This window comes from Culex quinquefasciatus, chromosome 3, assembly GCF_015732765.1.
Source record: "Culex quinquefasciatus strain JHB chromosome 3, VPISU_Cqui_1.0_pri_paternal, whole genome shotgun sequence".
Classification (NCBI taxonomy): domain Eukaryota; kingdom Metazoa; phylum Arthropoda; class Insecta; order Diptera; family Culicidae; genus Culex; species Culex quinquefasciatus.
The window spans coordinates 58285765-58302672 of record NC_051863.1 but is presented as its reverse complement, the minus strand read 5'-3'; the positions used below and the strand labels follow the sequence as shown (position 1 = coordinate 58302672).

General features: G+C 34.7%; 2 protein-coding genes across 2 annotated transcripts in view; one reads left to right on the top strand and one right to left on the bottom strand.

Annotated features, from left to right (window-relative positions):
• The window catches only part of LOC6042974, a 455221-nt gene extending 450262 nt beyond the window's left edge, over nucleotides 1–4959 (bottom strand). The window contains exon 1 of the mRNA XM_038266300.1: nucleotides 4302–4959. The gene's annotated coding sequence lies outside the window, so the exon portion shown is untranslated. The remainder of the gene's footprint in view (nucleotides 1–4301) is intronic.
• An 8913-nt stretch (nucleotides 4960–13872) lies between these two features.
• Nucleotides 13873–14925, top strand: LOC6048020 (U6 snRNA phosphodiesterase). Its single transcript, XM_038263197.1, has 3 exons — nucleotides 13873–14163; nucleotides 14313–14499; nucleotides 14554–14925. Exons 1-3 carry the CDS (start codon nucleotides 13923–13925, stop codon nucleotides 14903–14905), a joined length of 780 nt encoding a protein of 259 aa, XP_038119125.1. The 5' UTR covers nucleotides 13873–13922; the 3' UTR covers nucleotides 14906–14925.
• The last annotated feature ends 1983 nt before the right edge of the window (nucleotides 14926–16908 follow it).

Sequence of the window (16908 nt, the reverse complement as noted above, 5' to 3'; positions counted from 1 at the left end):
TTGGACCTTTTCAAAAAAAACTCTGGAAATAAAGTTGTGATATCTCAGCAACTTATGGTCCGATTTCAATGTAAAAATATAAAAAAAAATCGTGAAATTTTTGATCTTTTTGAAATTTATTTTTTTATTTTTTTTTTTTAATCATGACTCACAATTCAAAAGGGCCAAATATTCGACATTTCTATATTATATGGAAAACTAATGATGCAAAATGGCTTTTTAGGGCATACCGAAGGCACCAAAAAAGTTACAGCTGGATTAAAAAATACAAAAATTTAATTTAAAAAAAAATGACCAATTTCGTAGAGAATTAATCAACTGTAAAGTATAACTCTGGAGTTTTTTTTGAAAAGGTCCAATAAAACAAATTTTCAATTTTTGCTTTTTTGGTGTTTTTAGAACCGCCTTGAGTCAGGGGTATTTATAAACACCCAAAGAGCAAAAAATGAAAATTTGGTTTTTAGGACCTTTTCAAAAAATACTCCAGAACTAATTAATGACGATAAACCATTTGCTCTATATATATTTAGTGAAATTTTACTTGTTAACTACCCAACCCCTTAAAATCCAAAAAGAAAACATTTTTGATTAACAAAAAGCATTGGTCTTGAAAAAAAGAATGCATAAATTAAAAAATAAGTAACTGTTACATTGTTTTGCAAAATGACATTTTCATAGAATAAACTTTGTTTTTTTTCTTGTCATTCATAGCCATCAAATGATTTATATTTTTTTCCGGAATATAAAAATTTCAGTTGTTTCAAATATGGGTTTCGGGTTTCAACTGATCAGGACTTTTTGATACATTTGGAATGTAAAAACCATTTTTTTAATGCTAAAACTTTGCACAAAACTTCGGTTTAAAAAAAAATACTCTAAATTTCGATTTTTTGCAATGATCGATTTTTTTCATAAATTTCGAATCTATTAACAACCTTTTTTAAAAATACCCATTTTTTCACAAAACGACATATTTTAGAAAAAATAACACTCAAAATTTCATTGGATAACAAAAAATCGGATTTTTCAAACATTTCGAATTTAATAAATTTTGAAACTTTAAAATAAAAAGTACTTTTAAGAAAATACGAATTTTTGTATTTTCAAAAGAATTTTTAGCTTTCGAAGTTTATAAAATATCTCGATCATTTGAAAACTAAAATTTTGACCATCTTTCGAAAACATGTAGTTTTTTGAAAAATTTGAGTATTTTCAAAACTTTGTATTACAACTTTCAAAATGTACGAAAAAATTCCAGGACCGATCGTTTGATATCAATATTGTAAAAAACTGAAATTTTTACTGTTTTTTTTTCGAAAATACGTAGTTTCGTGAAAACTTTGAGCATTCAAAAAAATGATACTTTATTCAAAATGTATGGAAAATCCCAATCCTTTGATACCCATATTGATAAGTACTAAAACGATTTTTTCAAAAATACGTAGTTTTGAGATTTTTTTTAGTATTTTCAAAAAAATGTTGTTATTACATTCAAAATGTAAAAAAAATCCATCCATATTGGGAAAATGTTTTTTTTCCAAAAGTTCGCAGAAAATTTTCATGTAATTATAAGTGCAATCGATAGCTGACATCATCCCGATTCCAAAACACTATAATTTTGTGATGTTAGTATGATTTTTCATACGATTATAGCCAATGTCTCCAGTTTAGCCAAAATCTCAAAAGCTCTGTGCTTCAGTTAAGCGCTGGGCCGTGCTCAACCGAGGCAGCTGAACGAATCAAAACCGGGGCAGTGCAAAACCAAGGCGTGCAAAACCGGGGCATGACTGTACTAAAAAACGGTGCACTTTATCAAAATTTCACAATATTTTTCCAGTTAAGAATTCAATTTTACACCTAAATATAATATTAAAATTATTTGAGTGCATTTTCGATGCTTTCTACATAACTTTTTTTTTCAGACAATCATAACTTGGCCAAAACTAAAACGTCCGTCCCATATAGCTTGAATATTCCATAGAACTTAAAATACAAGAGGGTTTATTTTCTCAGTATCTTTATCAAACTTTTCCTAAAAAGCTAAAAACCAGATTGATTTTTTGGAATAAGTTCGATAAAGATATGGTTAATAACAATTTCTAGAGGATTTTTAGTTAGTTTGTAATGCATTTACTAAAACACCAAATAATTTAGGCTGTTGCAAGTATTTTTCAAAGTTTTTGCCTTGTCATTTTGATGTTTTTTTATAAATGAATTAAACAAAATCGAAAAATTATATGGAATATTTAAATATTGATAAAGGTTTGTGTGCCTTGACTCAAGCCAAAGAAATAAAAAAATAGATAAAAATAATTACCAGCCATGGCTTAAATATTGCAACGAGAAAAGTGTTGAAAAACATTATAAAACAGTACAGCTGATTTACAAAAACATTTTTAAACTGTAAAAACATTATACAATAGAACAGTTGATTAAAATGTTTTCAAAATGTATGTCAATGTAGTCAATGTCAATGTAGTCAATATTGAAGTGAGGGGACATAAACTATAAAAAATATTTGCATCAGCCTAATTCATGATTTGAAAAAAAAACTCCTTTTTCAGGTGATCTTCTGTAACACTATATCAATTTCAACTATTTTGTACAAATTTGAGCTTAAATTTCTAAGGTTACTTTTCACAAGCTTCCACAAACAGTTAATTTCTCTCACTTTAGATGAGCTGATCTTGTAAAAATTTACGGCTATGCACTGTTGAGTATTAAAGCTGATTTGCGTTACAGTTTACCAATTAAATCTATTTTTTATGTTTTCTGAACAAAATATTATGGCAAGCATAACAATTTTATAGTTGCAATTAATTATTCTAAAAGCATTTATTAAATAAATTCATTTTATATGTACCAACAAATCATACTTTTTCAATATCGAACCTCCGACCCCGTTCGAACTCAAACAAGCAAAAATCAACTTCAACAAAAACTGATTACTATGCGGGAGCACAAACTCCTCGCTACAATCAATTCACGATCCTCACTAAATTACCCTTTTTCCACATGGTTGAGCTTTCGCCCTGATTGTATAACCCGGCAAACTCACGGAATTGTTTACCCTTAACATTTGCATTTTTCCCGCCAAAAAATCCACTAAAAGCACTCGAAAAAAAAGCGGCGAGAAGCCCTTCAAAAAGGCCTACAACACGTAATCCACACGGTGTAGGTACAACCGATCCAACCAATATTTACATTACATCACGTCACGATTTCAAGGCCTCTTGAAGTGAAAAAAAATCTGTTTCAACATGCACCGCAACAAAAAAGCAGATGTAAAAGGTTAACCAAATATAATTATAAATTTGAAGCGCGCGAAAAGCCGGCACGGCGCTCTCCTCAGAAAAAAAAAATTGCACAAACAATCAATAATGACCGTAATAGATTCAGTTTTACTCGTTTTTCTCTTTCCTCTCAAATTTCAGTCTTACCTGGTGTGCGCCCCTAACAAAAAAAAAAATAACCGCAAAGTTTCTCGAAGACTACACCCAACCGCAGACGCTGGAAAATTAATCCAATTTTTGCCACCCCCGCCCTTCGTTACCACTCTTTTCGCAATATCTCGCTCTTGTTCTTCCAGCGATCGAATTCTGCACACACACACACACTCTCTCACGTGCGCGATCGATGAGTGATCGATCCGGCTCGGATCACTCTCACAGCCGCACACGCGAGCCCGTTTACTCGCTCACTTTAGCCCTCGTTCAAACGCGCCAGTTCGTGTTTTGTTGTTGTGTGCTTTTTTGTTTTGTTTACTTTTTCGCAATCTCGCGCTGGAGCGGCGGAGATTGTTTACAGCTTGCCAGACGGGTTTTTTCTCGTCTTGCTTATTATTTTTTCCTACTTTTTTGCTTGTTTTTTGTTCTCTCTGTTTTTCTTTTGTTTCCATCCAAGCAACCTTGCCTTGGGTCTTCACCTATTTTCGCTTGGCCTGCTGCTTCGCGTTTCTTCGCAGACACCGAATTTCGTAACAACCATGTGTTGAATGTCTTGCGAGCGGGAGCAAAACAAAAACAAAATAACGATCGAGCGCGATCACCAAACCATATGCTCCCTCAGACGAGCATTCCGTCGTCGAATCTCCGCCTTCATTTGCATACTCCGAACCAGTTTTGTCACTTTTCCTTTCTCTTCCGGTCCGGATTCTTATTTTTAGACTCCCTTGCTCTCCCTCATTTTTTTTGGAGCTCCCCAATCGATTTCACCGCGAGATCCGGAATGTCAGTGATTCCGTAGTAGGCGCTGTGATTTAAAAGGTTGACTCCACTAATCCATTTCGCAAAACTGCTTACCTACTAGATGTGGAGTTGCACTCCACGAAGACTCCGCTCCGCTCACAACTCCGCAACTCGGGTGTTCTCACGAGCTCGTGCACTCTCCGCACAACTTCTTCTCTCTCTTCGTTTGTAGATTCCTTCGTCGCTCCACTGACACACAGTCGCGCCGCGCACTCCCACACTCTTTGTCACTACTCCCAGCTCCCCTCAACCGTCGTCTTCTTCGCGCTGACGACGTCTGGTCAGCGGTTCACGCTGCATCGTGTCGCGTAGCATGCCCTGACTTGTCGTGGCTCCCCCCGTTTTGCCAGCTCACGTACTTTCGCCGCCAACTGCGTTCTACAACTCCGTCACAGCTCGAATCTTCTGCACAGTCGGCAAGTCCATTGACATCGGCTCCCAAGGGTGGTCATTCCAACATATGACCGCGGATTCTTCTAACTCTGAATCCAGACGACAACAAGCTTCAAGCCCCACACCTCAACACCACCAAAACTTCACGTGTTGTTTTTTCGCTCCCTCCGTCTCCTTTTCGTCTGTTCGAAATTCTTTTCTTCAAAACATGAAAAGGGGAGAGCAGCGCGCCCCCACCCACAGTTGTAACTCCTCCAACCCCGACCAACCCGAAATTCTCGCTCGCGCGCGCGTTGAGAAACCTAAGGGACGACCCGAACGTTGCCGCGTACTCCACGATACTAACGTTACAGTTACGCCAGCCAGCTGTGGGGAGCAGCAGTGGAGCTCGTGCGAGCTCCCCAGTGAGAGAGCGGGAGAGTGCAGTGGAGAGAGGCGCGCGCGCTCTCTCGGAGTTGGAAGGCTGCGTTTGATGAAGGATGTTTGCGAATCTTTTGGAGCAGGTGAGGGACGGGGTGGGAAGCATAATTTTCTAGGGGGTGGTGGGTTGGGAAGGAGAAGGACCGGCCGAGGGGTCTCACAGACGGTGGGAAATATGTATTGAGACATTTTGTCATTATTTAGTTCAAAAAATCAAAAAAAATAAATTCAGTCAAGACTCGGATAATGCCTTTGCAAAATTTCACTTCGGATAATCGAATCACAAAACATTTTTTTTTTTCGTTGTCTTCCCGCATAGTCAACAACCATACAGTCACCATTTGTCGAATGATTTTTCCTAAATGATCTTAATAATACACCAAATAGGGTGCAACCGTACATTTTCCATTCCCCAAACAATCCTACAATTTATTAAATAGGTCGTTAGGTAATGTTACAATACATTTTTACAAGGGATTTTTTTCGTGGATCATAGCCATACCCTACCCCAAACTGTTGAATTCTTATTTTATGTGAACCGTACCACAAATTAATAAAATATGATTTTAAATGGTGAACTGCTTTACCGACACTTACCGACACCATTTGAAAAGGAGGAGCCAAAAATAAACTTTACAAATGTTCTGGGAACTATGGATTCAACGGGAATGGTAAGTATATGATTATTAATGGTGAGCGTTTTTTTGTAATGTCCGGGATTTGTTACCGCTTGATGATGATGTCTCCTGTTGATTCTTCCGTGGTGCTGCCGCCTTATCTAATTGAGCTATCTCAGTTACATTACGTTTGGCGGTTTAAAATGCATTTTATTATGAAATGTGGCCTCAAAATTTATCATAAATATATCGTAACATGTATGGTAGAACCATACAAATAAATTATAGACCAATCACATGGCGAACAGTTATCGTTCTGATAATGGTCAATCAATTGTTTAAATTATTTGGACTTATAAAAATTATCACGAAAATAAATTAGCTTTACATACAAACTATATGGCAAACAGGTATATCGTTCCATGAATTGTTGAACAATGGTTTGAATTGTTGGGACTTAGGAAAATTTTCGCTTAATTCAGGTATATCGTTCCATGAATTGTTGAACAATGGTTTGAATTGTTGGGACTTAGGAAAATTTTCGCTGAATTCAGGTATATCGTTCCATGAATTGTTGAACAATGGTTTGAATTGTTGGGACTTAGGAAAATTTTCGCTTAATTCAGGTATATCGTTCCATGAATTGTTGAACAATGGTTTGAATTGTTGGGACTTAGGAAAATTTTCGCTGAATTCAGGTATATCGTTCCATGAATTGTTGAACAATGGTTTGAATTGTTGGGACTTAGGAAAATTTTCGCTGAATTCAGGTATATCGTTCCATGAATTGTTGAACAATGGTTTGAATTGTTGGGACTTAGGAAAATTTTCGCTGAATTCAGGTATATCGTTCCATGAATTGTTAAAGTATTATTTGAATTATTCGGACTTAGGATTTTTTTTTTTTGCTGTAGTTCAATTGGCTCAATCATACAATACCTGTTTCAAATAATCCTAAGCGTTTGGCGAATTTTACTGTTTGAAATAATACCAAACATATGAGGAATAATTATATCGTACCATTAATTGTTGTGCAATTGTTTCAATTATTAGGACTTAGGAAATTTAGGAAATTTTCCGCTTAGGTTTCTTTGACTAAATCATACCGAGTACCATAACTTTTATCATACCGGCTACAGTACTATTATGTTCTAACAATAGCTGTTTCGAACCATCCTAATCGTATGACGAATAGATACCGTTCATTAAATTGTAGGAAAAAAAATCAACCATTCGAATATGTCAAGATAAGTGTAACAATTCGGGAAATAGTACCATTTTAATTTTGTTATATGGTCGTGACATTATATCAACAATATCACAAATGGTAACCATACCAGAAATAATTTTCTTATGATTTCGACAGTTTCACCTTTGGTATTTGATTATGCGGGTTATTTTTAATTGTCGACCATACAAAAAAGACAAAGAAATTTTTTTATCTTGATTCAATTACACTCAACCCTACTTTTTTAGTTTGTACCCCGTTGGTTGGTCAAAGTCAAACTAAAAAGTGGCGAACTGTCACTTTTTACACGGCGCTCACGTACACTTTCAAAACATACGTTTGATAGTATGTGTGAACTCCGCTGCCCACCATTGAAAAAACGGCTAATATCCACTTTTGACAAAAACGAGGTATTAGCACCAGGTGATAGAGGATGTTCCAACGCATCTTCTGGAACTTGAATTTTGCTGAAATAGTGTTTGGACTTGGCTGCCGATGCGAAAAACTAAACGGCTAATATGCCACTCTTATGGGAAATTGCCTTGACGCAGATTTTGAGACAAACACTAAAACGCGTTTTTCTCGGAATACTTGATTTGGCATAACAGCCGAATTTTCAATTATGGGCAGTCCGTGTAACAGGGGTGCCAAACTTAAAAGTGACCCCGTTCGTTTGACAACAGTTGGTGTCAAACCATCCGGAGTGAACATTTTCTGAGGCCTTCGGATAATCGAGTCTGGACTGTACAATTAAATAATTTGAGGTCATCAAAGAAACTAAAATATATTTATTTTTTTAATGTCTAACCATTTGATATTATTAAAGTAATTAAAATAGAAAGACTGCTAAAGAAACATCACGACTTGAGTTTAAAAAATAGTTCAAAATAATGATAAATTGCTACAGAAATTATGACGAAATCTGATTTTTATTTTAACACTGGAACACCCAGAGCATGTGCCATTTACACGGACACCCAAGCCTCCCAAAAAAGTTGGAACGGTAACTTGAATTCGCTGCTTCTAGGGCTTAACTCAATCAATCGGGACGATTATTTTTCCCAGTGATTTGTAAGGATGTCTAGAAGTTCCTAAAATTTTGCAGAACTCTATTTGATCAAATCGAAAAAGTAGGCCTGGCCTGGCTTTAACGCTTGTGATGTTTTCATGCATTCTAATGCAATGTCGCACTACAAATGTTAATGAATGGCAAGAAGAGTGCTAGGCGTAATTTAACCTAAGGCACTCTTCAGGATCCCTTCAAAAGATTGGCTGCGCTAGGATTTGATTAGATTAGAAATCTGTATTTTTTCGATCAAAAACATCGTTCAAAATTGTTTTATGACCCGTTTTTCAATAATTTGCAGCCTGAAACGGTGATGAGTTAGACATTTGGTGTCAAAAAGACTTTTATGTAAAATTAGACGCCCGATTTGATGGCGTTCTCAGAACTCCAATAAAACGTATTTTTCATCATCAAAAAACACTAACAAAGTTTTAAAAACTCTCCCATTTTCCGTTACTTGACTGTAATTTTTATTTAATATTGAAGAACATTATTACACTCTAAAAGATAACCCTGCAAAGTTAGAAAAAAACGAAATTTCAAAATGAAAAATGTTGTTCTTAATGAAAAAATGACCCTTCTGGGTCAATGTAGATTTGAAAAGTACATTAAATTTCCTTTAAAATGACATGTTCCAAAAAATTGTACAGTCTAGTAACGGAAAATGGGAGAATTTTCAAAACTTTTTTAGTGTTTTTTTCGATGAAAAATACGTTTTTTCTTTACATAAAAGTCCCTTTGACACCAAATTTCTATCTCATCACCGTTTTAGGTCTCTTTTTCGCATGTTGAAAAATGAAAAGAGTCGTACCGCCCCTCCGTCACGAGATATCAAAAAACGGACCTCGAATTCGTGATCAGGGCAAAAGTTACCCATAAGAACAAAGATTCACGCAAATCAAGGAGGGATCGGGGTAAATTTTCCCGATTTCGTGTGAGTTGGTTGCGAATTGCCCTTTTTTGATACTTTCTTATCTTATCTTATCTTATCAGACCCTAGCGCAGCCAATCTTTCGAAGGGATCCTGGAGAGTGCCTTAGGTTAGATGACGCCTAGCACTCTTCTTGTCATTTATTAACATTTGTAGTGCGCCATTGCATCGGAATGCACTGAAACATCACAAGCGTTAAAGCGGCCAGGCCTACTGCGTAAAGCCGTATCGCAGAGATGACTCGTAATTGGATTGAGTTTGAGCACTGAGTGTTCGAACAACAACACAATTCTGAATCGACAGGGGAGGAAGAAGCGTGGGGACACACCACCATACGCTCCGTGATTTGGTTGTATTCGTTGGGAGCACCATGCTAAGAAGGTTTGGTACTCCGGGACCCTCTGGGATGGATCCACGAATGCCCTGGACACTATTTGCCGTGGTTATAGCGCCACAACTCGCTCTCTGTAACAGTATTCCTAATTCTAGTCCACGCTCACCAAGTCCTCATGGCCTAGTGGTTAGCATTTTTGCTTACCAATCCTAAGGACGGAGGATCGAACCCAGCCTCGAGCGACTTTGATTTTTCGTTCATATTCATCATTTCAAACTTAAGTGTTCTTAACTTTCTCGTTGGGAGCAGATGGGAATCGAACCCAGAACCATTCGCTTACAAAGCGAACACCGCAACCAGTCAGCCACGGCCGCTCCTCAAATTGCCCTTTTTTGATACTTTGCAGGAAAACATCAATTTACTAATTCCACAGACAAACAGACATGAAAGTCGAGGTCACCAACCTGTCCCAAAAATCTAACGAACTTTTTTGAAATATCGAGAAGCATGGTTTTTGCTTTTCGGATTCACCACCAGAGGCGTCCTTGTGCGCGGTGACAGCGGTTACAAATGACAGCTTTCATTTTCCTTGTCTGTCTGTTTTGCTTCTTTCCCGACTTACACGTGCGTTTTTGATTACAAAAAGATTTTTTAACTGTTCCGATTGAAAAGGTTCTGAGGTTCTGAGTTTTCCCGATGGCCAAGCACAGGTTGCCGCCTATGAAGCGGCCACTTGAGACGCTCACAGATCTGGTGGAATAAAAACCTCGACGATGCTCTCGTACATGTTGAGAATATGCTTGTTGGTAGGGCCTGTTGTTTTTTTGGTGTTGTTTACGGTGATGGTGGCAAAATTGACTTGTTTTGGATAGATTTTTTAAATTGTGACAGCTCTCTGCATACACCCATGCACGCATACATAAACATGCACTGTTTGCATTCAAAAGGAATGATTCTAGGAATCTCCACAGATGTCGTTAGTGAGCAAACAAAATTCAAATTTAAACTGGTCCCACTTTTTGATCAAGAATTTGTTCTAGCTTTCATGTCTGTTTGTCTGTGCTAATTCTTTTCATAAATTTCTCCATCTACTTGTTGCTACTACTTTTTTTGCTATATAATTCTGGATGCACATATATATTTTTTTGGTTTTCGTTTGTTGTGCTATTGTTTTTCACAATTTCGTTTCAATAATCTTTGCTTTTTCTTCTATTTCGGTATTAGTTTGAATGTTTTAAGCTACACTCAACCTACGGTGGTTGGTCACTTTTTCGTTTGACACTTGATTAGAACGGGGTACTGGTTGGTCACTTTTTACTTTTTACACGGCGCTCACGTATACTATCAAAACAAACGTTTGGTAGTGTGTGTGAACTCCGTGTAAAAGGTGTGTCAAACTGAAAAAGGACAGTTGGTGTCAAACCATCGGGGTTTGAGTGTATAGGTTTTTTTTGTTACATATGTTGCTTTTTAAAATTTTGTTATTTGGTATTTTTTATAACTTAGGCCATTGCAACTATTTTTCAAAGTTTACGTTATTTTGCTTGTGATGTTTTGTCTAAACAGTATTATAAAAGAACAACAAGGCAGGATTTTTATAATTAAAAGTTTATGTGGACCACCCTCTTCAAAATAGGCTCTGAAAAAATGACGGACAGCTTTATTCCGTGAAACTTCAAAAATGTAATGTATATGGTTCATTCCAGGTCAACTGGGTACACTTTTGGACTCGACCTTTATTGATTTGGACCAAACTTGAAGGAAACGTTTATCTATCGATAGTTAACTGAAATCTCAAGTTTGGTCCTGATTGGACCATCCCTTTATTTTTGGCACCGCCCTATTTTTCGACAACATTCTAAAAAAAACTTTTTTTTTACTTTTAATCATTTTATAGGAAATTGTCCAAGGAATTCGACAATAATGAAATTTTAACCCTTAAATGCCCCCTAATATTATATTTTATCGTTTTAAGTATTAAAATTCTGTTTTGACCAATTCCTTATATTTTTATTTGTTTTTATTTTATACGATGGTTCTCCGGACTATTTTACTCAATAATCAATGTTATACCACAAAACTATCTTGAAGAGCTCTTGTAGAACTCCTGGAAAAAATGTTACTTGGGATACTTACTAAATTTCAATCGAAAATGATTTAAACCAACTGTAATTTAACACCAAAGTGCTGATTTGCCAACATTAGGTTCTCGTTGGAATTAAATGTTTCTCAAGTTCAAATTTGAGATTAAACCTAGGATCAAACGTAAATCTTTTTAAATAAAAAAGGACTGAAAAAAGTTTTATTTTTGTAATTTATGTCCAATGCGCATAAGACCTTTTCAAACGCCATGCGCTAAAAACTTGGTTCGATCTTGGTTCGATTTTGACTTCACTCGCTTTATATGTGGATGACAGTCGTGACGTAGCCGTGCTTAAAACCCTTCAAATTTTGAAATTTTTATGTACTTTGTTGGGATTTGGATTTTAAATCAAACGCAATTCTTCAATGTGATTCCAATTAAAATGATGTAAATAAATTTATCTTGTTAAATCTAGAGTTAATTGTCAAATCAACCTATGGGTTTTCTACGCAGATAGGACTTTTGAAAATTTAATCTAGAAATATAACTCATGGGTCACTTTGCGCCAACTGTACACAGAAAAAGTAAAAATTCGTAATCGACTTTTTCTGATCATACTAAAATTTGGTGGAGCTGTTTATACTTACTATTGAAACATTGAAGAATCCCATATTTTGGAAACAGAAAATGATAGAACAAATCTTCGAATGCTTTTTTTTAAGGAAATTGTTCGCTAATTTCAATGGCGTCATCAGATTTTCGATAAGAATCAAACTTTTGGGCATTTTGCGCCATTGAAAACTTGACACCTCAATATACATTAGCGTGGCTCACGGATATGTAAAAAAGACAAAATTGTATAATTTCGAGTGCCTCAAAAGGAATTTACAAGCGTTATAACCCCAGAAGCTAGCCTGAAATTTTGAGTGCATTTGGTTAACGTTTAGTTGTTCCACTCATTTAAATGGAATTTCAATAAATATAATTAATTTATTTTTCAGTTTTCAACTCTTCTTCTAGAAAGTTGTCCTATACCCAATGAAATTTTCTCAAATTAGAGGGTTTTTTTTATAGGTTTTGATCAGGGGAATAACGTTGTTGAACGTTGTAGGAATTAATCCAGGAAAGATACAGGTAGATTTAAAGAGCACGTTATATTTTTTTTACATACTCCAAAAATTTCCGGTATTTTTTGAGAATTGATTCCTAGCGTATTGCGATACTCTACAAGGTTGTTCCATGGACAAAAACCTATAAAACCCCTAGTATAGAAAAATTTGATAGAAGTTTGGCGAAATTTTCTCTATGAAGAGATAAAAAGTGAAAGTTTCCAATTGTTATTTTTTAGAAGCTCCATACCTACTAATTTCAGGTCAATGGTGGAAGTACTTAACCTTTAAAAAAAATGCGTTCAAATTTTCAGGCTGGCTTCTGGGGCTATATTGCTGAGGCGTTCGAAATTAAACACTTTTGTCTTTATCGCATATCCGTGAGCCACACTAATATAGGGGGAGAGGGGGTAATATGCACCCCCGTGGCAAAATGCACCCCCTGCTTTTCTCGGTATTTGGAAGAATCATCCGGTGGAAAAATCATAGAAATTGGAGGCTTAACACTGCTAAACCATCGTAGAAAAAATGAGCATCGTGGTATAAAAACAACTTTTTAATTAATTTTTCTGCAAAAAGCGTGGTCGGGGCAAAATGCACCTCTGTGAAGCTCCTTTGTAAAAACAGCGGTGTCATCTAGTGGTGACTAGTGAAAACTGATTTTAGCCGGTGCGTTTTGCCCCATGTTGTGGTGCATTTTGTCCCGTTGTTGTTGTGCATTTTGCCCCAATGTTGCGGTGCATATTGCCCCGCATTGTTGTTTGAAACGAATCAAACATATTTTTAGAAATCTGTTATTTTTAAACAATTTTGAGGTTTTTAAAGACTTTTTTCACTTGGATGACGTTGAATAATAGTTGAACATCTAACGAAATTCTTTCACAGAAATGCTGTTATGGATGAGAAATCACAGTTTTCCAATTACTAATTTTAAAGATTGGAGTTTCAGAATATACCTACCAGTGGCTACCACGCAATTGACGCAATGGATTTTTTTTAAGTCCAAAAAATAAAAATTACAAAAAATCCGAAAACAAATTAAACTTAATCATCTGTAAAGCTCAATTTCTACAAGTTTTCTTTTTCATGTGCTGCCATTTTCTGTTATTCAAATTCAAAGCACAACTTGACCATGCCAGCAGAGCCCTCAAACTGGCAGCGGCCACTAGCGGAACTCTTATGGCGATTAGAGTGACCAATTTAGTTAAATCGAATGAATTTCGTTTTTTTTTTTTTTTCAAAATAAATAATTTAAACAAAGTGTTATTCAACAATTCCAGCTTATGCTGCAAAATTATAGTTTAGAAAAAGACAATATTCTCAGTGAAGATTTTCAAGAAACCAAAATAGCTGAGCTGCAGCAACAAGTTGTTCAAAGAATTTAGTTCAACTACTCGACACTTCTGTTTGTGGCGCTGCCATCACAATAACACTGTCATGATACAAAATCAAAACAAAATGTTTTAAGCGCGCAACTTGGCTCATGTTCACAAAATGCACAACATTCAGCAGTACAGTGGTGATTCCTCGAGTGAAGACGATGGCCAAGGTAGTGCTGTAACGGGTTCAAAAGATTCACCAAAACCAGATTTATTACCTACTTCAAAGAAGCTTCTTCAAATTGAAGCAGCAACTGCAGAAGAACCAGTTGACGATGACCCCGCCAAACATCAGGGCCGAGTTCGGTCCTTTGCCCATGAAAGGGGCATTTGGGCCAGCTACGTGTACGTTGACTGTAAGTACCACGCGATTGTAGAAAGAAACGCCTGAAATTATGCAAGTATTTTGCTTTTCTGGAGAGCGAGTCTTCCTCCAGGCGTTAAATTTTATTCAGGTTTAAATTATGAGGTCTACATTTAAGCTTTTAATTCGTTCAATTTTCAGATAACGACGTCGAACCGCTGAACGATCTTCAGCAGCATATAATCGATAAAGCGTCCAAAGAGCTCAGTTTGGAGCTCAACCGAGTAGATAACCTTCATCTGAGCCTAACCAAAACCTTCGTTATAAGACATCACAATATTACGGCGTTTGTGGAGAACATCCGGAACGCAGTTAGTGGATTTAAAAGGTAATTTTCAAATTTCAGCATTTTGGCTTAAGAAAACAAGGTTTTTTTTTAAAGATTTACAGTTCTTCCCTCCAACCTCGCCATCTACGTGAACGAAGAGCAAACTCGGACATTTCTCGCGGTTAAAATCGACGAAACCAGCTTTAGGCCGCTGGAACAACTCGTGGACGCTTTGGATGGCTGCATGCGCGAGTACAAACTTCCCGTGTTCTACCAGGAGCGGTCCTTCCACGTGAGCATCCTATGGACGCTCGGGAACCAACGGGACAAGATGGAGGGAATTTTGCCGGAGCTTGATGAGTTATTCAATGCCATTTACGAGGAGGAATACTGTGATATGAACGTGAATGTGAAACGGTTGCACCTGAAATGTGGCAATAAATTCTACGACTTTGGGCTGGTGTGACGTACAGTTAAGTTTGTAAATGTTTTTTTAATTTGTTCATGGTTTGTAAATACAATTGGTTTTAATTCCCTTTAATCAATTTCTAAACCTGGGCTTGACAATCATCAAATAAACATGACGAAATCTAGTCTGCAACCTGCCAAAATCACCACCTCCATCGATTTCAGTTGATCCACAATTTTCTGAAAAGTAAATTATTTGGAAAAACAGGGTTGTTACGGGAGAGTCGAAAAAAAATCCGCGCCGACCTAAAATCCGAAACCGCGCAAAATCCACGCCATATAAAACAAAATCGCGACCAACATTTTAAGAAATTTTATTTTTTAATGAAGAAAAACTAATTCAGAAAGTATTTAATTAAAAAAACTCGTTTCATGTTAAAAGGCTACAAAAGAATGAAAGCAATAAATCTATTTTCAAAAAAAATCCTCAAGAGACGGTCATGGCAAGGGTCATGAAAAAACAATCTTCAAAATAGAAAATACAATATTTAAAAACCAAAAAATTTAACTTCAAAAATATAACCTCATAATTAGATCAAAATCTAAAATTATAATATGATAAAATTTTAAATTTCGAATTTTTTTCGAATTTCGAATATTCAAAATCTAAGTATTTTTATACAGTTTGTAATCCAAAATCCTCGCTAAAATTTTACTCCGAAAGAAATTTAATTTCCGATATTTAAAATAATCTCTTCTCATAATTTCAAAATCTCTTACATAAAATAGGACTTCAAAAATTCTAGAATTCAAGAATTTAAGAACTAAGAATTTAAAAATAAAAACATTTAAGAATTTAAGAATTTAAGAATTTAAGAATTTAAGAATTTAAGAATTTAAGAATTTAAGAATTTAAGAATTTAAGAATTTAAGAATTTAAGAATTTAAGAATTTAAGAATTTAAGAATTTAAGAATTTAAGAATTTAAGAATTTAAGAATTTAAGAATTTAAGAATTTAAGAATTTAAGAATTTAAGAATTTAAGAATTTAAGAATTTAAGAATTTAAGAATTTAAGAATTTAAGAATTTAAGAATTTAAGAATTTAAGAATTTAAGAATTTAAGAATTTAAGAATTTAAGAATTTAAGAATTTAAGAATTTAAGAATTTAAGAATTTAAGAATTTAAGAATTTAAGAATTTAAGAATTTAAGAATTTAAGAATTCAAGAATTTAAGAACTAAGAATTTAAAAATAAAAACATTTAAGAATTTAAGAATTTTAGAACTTTAGAATTTAAGAATTTAAGAATTAAAGAATTTAAGAATTTAAAAATTTAGGAATTTAGGAATTTAAGTATTTAAGAATTTAAGAATTTAAGAATTTAAAAATTTAAGAATTTAAGAATTTAAGAATTAAATAATTTAAGAATTTCAGAATTTTAGAATTTTAGAATTTTAGGATTATAGAATTTTAGAATTTCAGAATTTAGGATTTTAGAATTTATAAGCTTAAGGATACTAAAATCATTTTGGATTTGAGAATTTTTTTTTCTATATTGTTTTTAAATTTTGACTTTTTTATTTTGATCTTTTTTTAAATCTTCAAATTTTCGATTACCCAAATTTTTGGTATTTTGAATTTCAGGTTGCTAAAATTTTGAATTTCGAAATTTAAGATATTTTTAAGTTTACGATTTTTTTTTAATATGTATTTTGATTTTTTATGTTATTATAAAAACTATTAAAAGAATTATTTTTTTTTCGATTTTTTGAATTGCTGAAGCTTTGAATTTGGAATGTTCTGATCTTTTTAATTTCGCCAAGAATGTTTAAATTTAGAAGAAAAAATATTTCTACCGATTAAAATCCATTCCAAAATTCGAAAGTTGAGGCCAGTTTCTGTTACGTCCAATCAAGCTTATATTTGGCGCCCACCAGAACAAGCCCCAATAATAGTTTTTGTTACACATTCTAATGTCTATATCTTCGGGAAAAGTTTGTAATATTTGATTTACAAAATCAAAAATTGAATAAATCCAGTATAAAATTAAAAATAAATA

What these genes read in the sequence shown, in the direction of transcription:
- LOC6048020 (XM_038263197.1), top strand. Translation starts at nt 13,923, where the DNA reads ATGCACAACATTCAGCAGTACAGTGGTGATTCCTCGAGTGAAGACGAT. An exon ending in CAGCTACGTGTACGTTGACT is followed by an intron (nt 14,164 to 14,312) that starts GTAAGTACCACG and finishes TTCAATTTTCAG; the next exon opens with ATAACGACGTCGAACCGCTG. An exon ending in GCAGTTAGTGGATTTAAAAG is followed by an intron (nt 14,500 to 14,553) that starts GTAATTTTCAAA and finishes TTTTTTTTAAAG; the next exon opens with ATTTACAGTTCTTCCCTCCA.